Source organism: Syngnathus floridae, chromosome 1 (genome assembly GCF_059516105.1).
Source record: "Syngnathus floridae isolate MCC-2025c chromosome 1, RoL_Sflo_1.0, whole genome shotgun sequence".
NCBI classification, from domain to species: domain Eukaryota; kingdom Metazoa; phylum Chordata; class Actinopteri; order Syngnathiformes; family Syngnathidae; genus Syngnathus; species Syngnathus floridae.
The window spans coordinates 19,662,811-19,670,850 of NC_142413.1; the positions used below are offsets into that span (position 1 = coordinate 19,662,811).

At 44.4% G+C, this 8,040-nt stretch overlaps 3 protein-coding genes across 3 annotated transcripts; 1 reads left to right on the forward strand and 2 right to left on the reverse strand.

Moving 5' to 3' along the window:
- Positions 1 to 24: 24 nt before the first annotated feature.
- LOC148404492 (zinc finger and BTB domain-containing protein 5-like) lies at positions 25 to 3,208 on the reverse strand. Its single transcript, XM_088383898.1, has one exon. It carries the CDS (start codon positions 2,161 to 2,163, stop codon positions 412 to 414), a length of 1,752 nt encoding a protein of 583 aa, XP_088240024.1. The 5' UTR covers positions 2,164 to 3,208; the 3' UTR covers positions 25 to 411.
- On the forward strand, positions 3,105 to 6,488 carry LOC148404493 (E3 SUMO-protein ligase ZBED1-like). The gene is made up of 2 exons (XM_088383894.1): positions 3,105 to 3,537; positions 4,294 to 6,488. Exons 1-2 carry the CDS (start codon positions 3,332 to 3,334, stop codon positions 5,915 to 5,917), a joined length of 1,830 nt encoding a protein of 609 aa, XP_088240020.1. The 5' UTR covers positions 3,105 to 3,331; the 3' UTR covers positions 5,918 to 6,488.
- A 266-nt stretch (positions 6,489 to 6,754) lies between these two features.
- tomm5 (translocase of outer mitochondrial membrane 5 homolog (yeast)) lies at positions 6,755 to 7,624 on the reverse strand. Its single transcript, XM_088383961.1, has 2 exons — positions 7,393 to 7,624; positions 6,755 to 7,051 (listed from the first exon to the last, which is right to left on the reverse strand). Exons 1-2 carry the CDS (start codon positions 7,511 to 7,513, stop codon positions 7,017 to 7,019), a joined length of 156 nt encoding a protein of 51 aa, XP_088240087.1. The 5' UTR covers positions 7,514 to 7,624; the 3' UTR covers positions 6,755 to 7,016.
- Positions 7,625 to 8,040: the final 416 nt, after the last annotated feature.

The window sequence follows — 8,040 nt, forward strand, 5'->3', positions numbered from 1 at the left end:
TTCAAGAATTTAGTGTCAGTATATACTATCAATTAATTGACAACAAACTGCTTATCAAATTGGCTCGTATTTTAATGATCAAGAAATTGTTTTGAGTCTTTTCTTAACTAAAGATTGTCCAACTCTTCTAACGGCCTTCAAAAGTAACAATTCTCAGAATTCTTAAATCAGGCTGCATTCATTCTTTTGTGTTTAATCTGCAGACGTTTACTTTTACATTGGAAAACAATGACAATCTTTCTTGAGTGATATTGTTTAACTTATTTTTTTAATCACAAAATACCAAATATGCAGAAATAACATGTTAATAAACAGTTGGGGAAAATTTTTGTTTAAATACATTGTAACACAAACAAAATTGTAACAAATTTATTGATAAAATAATTCTAAAAATGTTGGATAATGACTGCACTAGAGAGCATGCAGAGTGTCCTGGAAAGAACTTTTGTCTTTCCAGTTCAAGCAGGCGCAATTCTTGGAGTGCTTGTACAAGTGCGATGACTGGCTGAAGCGTTTGCCACACTTGAGGCAAGGATAAGGCTTTTCTCCCGTGTGGACACGAATATGCTTTTTACAGTCCGCCAAACTCATGAATGTCTTGCAGCAGATTTTGCAGGCATACTTCTTGTCACCTTCCACCAGAAGCACGTTGACTTCAGACGCAGCTTTCTTGCACTTGGACAGCACTTCCTCGGAAGCTCTGGTCAGAGGCGCTTTATCGGGCCCGGCTGATCCGGAGGCTTCGCATACTGGCATCGCTTTGGGGGCAATGCGACGGAAAGTCGTTCCGCTTGATCTCCCGTGTCCCTTCGAGGACCTCTGAGTCTCCAGGCTGGGGAATGTCGTGAAGGAATTGCGTGGAGGCTGGAGGATGAGTGTGTCACTAAAATTCGGAGCGTGAGTGGGAAGAAGCTGTTGCAAAGGGAGAGAAGTTACCGGGAAAACCAAAGTTGAATCCGAACCTTGAACAGAAGAAGCGTTTGAGTTTTGACACAGTGGACCTGCACCACCTGCAGCCGCATCACTGGCAGTAGCCGCGTCACTGGTGGCAGCTGTCGTCAGATTTGCGAGACTCGTTTCTTCTTCCAGGTCTCCTATCTCGCCATCATGACCAGGATTCAGGAAGCAGGAAAGGGCCAGTTCAGAAAGGCTGTCAGTGCCCTCACTCTCACGCTCATCTCCACACTCTTTTTCGGGAAGATCTGAGCATAACTGGAATTGGAAACAGCCAATAGCTCCGTCTGCCTTGTTTACTTCAGAGGACTCCTGTGAGGGTGACGATGGAGAAAGGTCAGGAGATGAGGCGGTCATGTTTTCTTTCTTTATCCTCACTGTCTCCACTTTGGGCTCGCCTTCATCTTTGACTAAAGTCTCTCCGCCTATGCTGCTGTCTGACTGACTCGGCAACTGAATCTCCTCAGAGTCACTCATGGTGATGCCGTATTTTTCCTCCACCTCATCCAATTGGCCCTCCCAGATGTTTACCGCCATATTTAAGCGAGCTGGAGAGAGCTGCTCCTTTCTTTGCTCCTCGCTGTTGGCTGTGCTTCGGGTTACGGTTGGAGAACTTTCTTCATCTCCCGGCGCTCTGCAGGTCCTCTTTCTGTCATTCAGCCTGTCCACATGTGATTTTCTCTTATGCTCAGAGGAATCTTCCCCTGACTGGCTCACCTCTACGCCCTCCTCGTCAAATAGCTCCACAGAGGCTGGATGCTCCCGCCGCTGGACTGACCGCCAGCCTTTTGGGGCTGTGGCAGGAAAGTTTTTTCTTGACAGGTGGAGCTTGCAGGCTTTGACCACGGAGTTGAGGTGGAGGTGCGAGGCAGCCAGCAGCACATCCATTACGTTGGAGGCTCCGAGTGACAGAGTGGATGTGTAGATCATGTCCAGCAGGGTGGAGAAGGCCTCGGGGGTCACCACCTCTGGGTCGAGCGCCATCAAACTGGGACCTCTGACTTTATCAACACTTTTCCCGCTTGCATCGTCTGCGCCGTCACCGGAGCTGATGAGAGCTTTGAAATGGGAGCTGCATGCTGCCAGTATGGCCCGGTGTGCATGGAATTTGTGGCCTCCTACCTCCACCACACAGTCACACATTTGAGCATGTAGTCGCTGGATGTTCAGCTGCTGAAAAATGTGCTGGAAGTGATCTGGAAAGTCCATACTACAGCATTCCCTTTCTAGGGGATAGTTTTGAACGTGTTTTGACAGCAAATACAGGCAAATCTGAATTTAGAGCTTGACAGTGTCAGTGTGGTACCATGTTGTGTCAAGACTAGGAAAACTGAGGTGTACTGGATGAGATGGAGTGCAATTAAAGGGATGAGGAGGCTGAAAACTTACACTATAAGCTACCAGTAATAGTTTCCACAGAGTGAACATTTGAATATAAGCCTGTTGTGAGTATTCACTGTTTTGTTTGAGAACAGACGTTCAGGAACACTTTTCAATGTGTTTCTTTAAATCGAGGTAAACCTATTGTTAAATGGCTTCTATAATGCGGCTTTTTACCGATTCAAGCGGTACGTAGAGTCACATCCCTCGCGATAAACGAGGCTACAAATGCTTACGGCTGCGAGGATGTCACTGGTATGATAGCAGGTAGAAATTTCCGAAACGTGCTGAAAATGGCATCAGAGTCCTATAAAGCTGACCTCCCAGTCACGTTAGACGTGATGTTGATTGTCTGCATCCGAGGCTCAAGCATGTTCTGTGTGGGGGAGTTGCGGGCCTTGAAACCCAATCGTTACGATCCTCGACATGTAGATCATGACATTGTTTATTCGAGCTGCACAAAATGAGGTCCCCCAAACATGCCGGGGCAATCGCTAGCTGTGTCCAAATTCAAAAGCTGCGTCCTCTGAAGACTGGCGTTCCGATTAGATGACGTCACTTCAGGTGCACGGGATCGCAATCTAAATACTGTCCAAATTTGCCACGATTTATGCGGTCCGCGGAGGCTACATGATAAGGAGCCTTTGAAGACGTCAAAAGACCCAGCCAGATTTCTAGATTTTGTCAACCACGTGCGGACGTGACCGACTGGAACTGACGTCATGTAACACTAAAAACGTAGCCGGAGATGCGACCTTCGCGGAGTAGCCTTAGAATTCGGACGCGGCCATTGTTTGTCGGCGAGTGCATCAGGGACGCCCGGTGGAGGGTCCACTGTTAATCCAACATGAGTGGAATCCACCATATTATTCCAACACTGCCGTCAAGTGGCCAATTTGTGAAAGCGCAACAAACGTTTGCTGGAACCACTGCACAAAAATGACATTTTCTACACGGACTGTAATTGCAGCGCAAACTTAGGCATCAAGTTGACGCGATGGCTGATACACACGAAACTGTCCGTAAAAAACAGAAAATGTCCAAAGTTTGGGATCACTTCAGACTTAAAGAATACAACATAGTACAATGCGACCACTGCCAAGCAGAATTGGCGTTCCACAGCAGCACGTCCACCATGATTTCGCATCTGAACCGAAAGCATCCGGTCGTTGTGTCCAGCTCAACAGGGGTCGACGACACTAGGTAAATAAACATTTGTAATTTCTTTTACTTTAGCCGACAATCGCATATTAGCGCGTATGCTAGCTCTCGCGGCCGCAGTAAAATGTTACTTTAACTGCATGTCTGTGTTCACACAGCCCATCCACACGAACGTATCATTGCAACCTTATCGTAATTTTAAGATATGATTTTTAAAGGTACCTTGCTGTGCATCGTCTTCAGCGGCAGAAGCGCCAATATATTTTAAGAGTGCCCCTTTTGTTGCGTACAAAGGCAATATTATTTTTACATTAAACATCGTACATGAATTGTAAATTATCATGCGTTAGTAATTGAACCATCAATATAGACATTGTATTAATGAACAGCACAACAGGGCCCATTTCAATGCACAGCATAAGTAGTTTTATTATTAAACTTTAATTAGCCCTACACACAACCACTGACAAATGATTTCCAATGTTTTATTATGCGTCAACACTAAAATAAGGCTTCATAATAAAGGACTACAGAAATGAGATTCACTGTTCAGAGGCTGGAATTATAAGGATTATCCCCAAACAGAAATGTCTAATTGTTTAGGGCGTCTGCAAATCAAGGCGGCCTGGCCAATGCTTGTGTTTTCCAAATGCTAAGTCCAAAGTTGTTTGGTAGTAATGGTTATTGCTGCAGATGAATCTAAATCTATATTAACGGGTAGATGTTTACTTTGGAGTACAGGGCTATCTTATATCACAACATTTATGTATATTACTAAATTGCTTTTATCTCTCTCAGCACATTGACAGGTCGTCCAGTTCCATCATGCTCTGTTAAGGAAGCTGCCTTGCTAACAGAGAGCATTTTGGACATGCTGGTCACTGATATGCGCCCACTGTCCATGGTGGAGGACAAGGGCTTTAGGAAGATGATCTGGACTTTGAACCCTAAGTACAGCATACCATCAATCACGTATTTCATAAGTTTGATGGAGAAGAGGCACCAAGAAATGGCAGAGAAATTGAGACATGTCCTCCACGACACGGAGTTTGTTGCACTGACGACAGACGTCTGGACAAGTGTGACCACAGAGGCCTTTCTCGGGTTGACCTGTCACTTCTTGGGGGAAGATTGGGAGATGAAGTCCCTCTACCTAACAACGACACGTCTCGAAGAGAGGCACTCGGCTTCCGATATTGCGGAATGGCTGGAGGAAACCGCTGCCAAATTTAATATTCCATTGCGCAAGGTGAGGGCAGTGGTCCATGACAATGAGGCCAATGTAGCGCGGGCAGCAGAAATTTTGAGTGAGAGACATGGCTGGACTTCTGTAATGTGCTCAGGGCACACTCTCAATTTAGTTGTTGAGAGCACGCTGAAAAACAAAGAAGCCATTGCCAATTGTGTGGATTCTGCTCGTTGTCTGGTTGAACATTTTCAGAGAAGTGAACTGGCTTGTACCAAACTTAAAGAAAAGCAGCAACAAATGGGAATGCCGCCACAAACGTTGATTCAGGATGTAAGTAGTCGGTGGAACAGCACATACCACATGCTGTCCAGGCTCCTCGGACAAAGGTGGCCGGTGACCGCGGCGCTTTCCGATCCTGCGGTCACCAAACAGCACCACCGGGACCTAGATCCGGAGGAGTGGAACCTGAGTGAGGAGCTGACTCAGGTCCTCGGCCCATTTGAAGGAGCGACGGAGTTTCTGAGCGGGGAGCAATATGTTACTCTCTCTGCTCTTCCGCAGCTGGTGCACAACCTCAAGAAATCAACACTGAGCTCAGCATTTAAAACCGCATCAGTCAGGGCCTTCCAAGCTCAAGTGGCCGAACAGATCACAGCAAGATGGCAAAAACTGTTTTTATTTCAACCGGAATCTCCTAACACTGTCCTCCTGGCTGCTGCTTTGGACCCAAGGTTTAGAAAACTGAAGTTCTTGCCTGCTGAAGATGTGTTCAAAGTCCAGTGTACAATCCAGTCCATGGCACTTACTGTCAAAAAGCAAGCGAGACAGTCGAATAAAAGCAGAAATGAAGCAACCGCCAAAACAAAAGACCGTTTGGGTAGAAAATATGGATCTTTGCTCAAAAGTATTCTGGGATCATCATCGGACTCCAGCAGCAGCGAGGAAGAGGATGAGGAGGAGCAGCTAAATCAAGCGGTGCAGAAGGAGGTCTTGCAGTATTTTGGAGAGCAGCCTCTCTCCAAGAAGGAGAATCCACTGCCGTGGTGGAGAACAAACGCAGCACGATATCCGACCTTGGCAAAGCTGGCCAAGTCGTTTTTGGGTATCCCAGCGACATCGATGTCCTCAGAGCGCTTGTTCTCCACTGCTGGGAACACAAAGCTGAGAGCTAGCCTTGGGTCGGAGCAAGTCGATATGTTGACTTTTCTCCATTGTAATCATACACTCTTGTAAAGGCTTACCGTTGTACGCACACACACACACGTTTACACGTTCACACAACCCTACCTACCTCATCTGGGTACCTTTTGAAATGTTTTGTGATGCAGCATTTAAGCCTCAATGGCCGGGAAATTCTATTTTTATAGTCACCTTTTTTAAACAGTGTTTTACTTATTAATTTCAATGATCAAGATCATCTTTTTTCGTTTCACATTTTTAAAATTAATGTCATAAAACATGGGGTGGCATGTTGGTACACTGGTTAGCTGCGAACAACCTGCTAGCGGTTAGCAGGTCGCCTCACAGTTCATTGGTGCAGGGTCTGACCTCTGGCCTTCCTGTGTGGAGTTTGCATGTTCTTCCCATGCTCGGGTGGGTTTCATCCGGGTGCTCCAGATTCCTTCCACATTCCAAAGAGAATGGATATTATAACATCTCATTTTTTTTCGATTGAATCGTTTTAGATTTCAGTTTTGCTGCATCACCTCTGAATGTTTTCAACTGCTCATAAGTTGAATTACACTGTATATTGAATTTGTTTTGAACATGTTTTATATAGGTATTAAAAAGTTTTCCAAAAGTCTTTCTTTTCTCCATGTGGCATTTAGTGAATACGTTTATTTTCCCAGTTTTAGAATGCAGTCTCTTTCTGAAGACATTTTTGTGTAATAATCACTGCACATGAATGCTGCTAATGCTTCGGAAATCAAATATCTATATTGTCTCTGACAACCCCCCCCCTTTTTTTTTTTTTAAACCCCACTGCATATTCATAGGTGCTAGTTCAACCCTCATGTGGCTACATGGGACAACCAATAGTGTAAACACAACAGTATCGTGAAACCAGAATTTAAACATGCTATTTAATCCAACATACTTTTCTTAATGGCCATTCATGTTTGGTTGAAAAATGAGCACAATAATAATGGTTAACCAAAATCGAGGGAGTATGAACACAATTAAAGTGGATATGATTCAAGGCGTAAAGACGGGCAGACGCTGGACATCCTCCACGTCGTGCAGTTGGACCAACGCTGGACATCCGCTACATATCGTGGTCCACACAGCCACTAACATGGGATCTCCTCGGGATGGAAGGAAGACGCCCCTCTCATATACTGTCCAGCTGCTTCAATACAAATGGAGCTGCGAATAAATGCATATGTGTGATTAGTCGGCAACACAATATTGAGTTATAATTATAGATAAAGGAAAAAATAGCATTGGTATTTCCTCATTTAGTGTTTTCCAAATGTGACATTCTCGCAACTCAAACCATATATAACGCACTCTACTCTTTTGCAGCCGTGATCAAGCTGGTCACCAAAAAACACCTTTTAACATTGTATTTACTCTTTTGGCATTTGAATCAACAACAAAAATCTGATGTTTACTCTCTTGAATGACAATTATGAAAAGACCTTTACATAAGAGGATATAGTTCATCAGTGTTTAACGGTATTCCAATGTCATCTTTGTGGACTCACTTGCTCTCAGGAGAGCGACGTAAATAAGAAAGTTTCGTAAAGATGAGACGACATCTTGGCGCATTTTCTTCCTCATTTCCTCTGGGTCCATTTTCGGTCCAAGCCCTTCCAGTTTAAACATGATAGCCGTGGACTAAGTGAAGTTCTCCGTTTTGTTTTCAACGCGAGGTTGCAGCGTTTCTGTGGCATGGAAGAAGTGCTACGACCCGGAAATGTATACAGGAAGTAGTTTAGGTCAAGTACGGCGTCTTTGGAAAGACATATCGCACGGAAGCTGCACAAAACGAACTAGAAATAAATTGGGGAATTGATTACTTGTACTTGTAACCTAATGACTTTTTTATCTACCTGCTGTGGTCCAAATGTGTATGGTGACCAGAAACAACAACATCACTTATTAGCGTTTCCATACAAGCAACCATTCGGTTTTATTACAGTCCGCGTAAAACACGAGGAAGAGTGCATTTAAATGCTACAACTCAACAAAATACATTTATAAATTTAGGCTGAGATAGGTTCAGACATGCCGGTGATCCTCGTGAGGATAAGCGATTCTGAAGATTAATTAATAACAACAATAGTAATAATTATTAATAATAATAATAACATTCATGATTGTTATTACGAGGACTGATCATAGTGACGAGG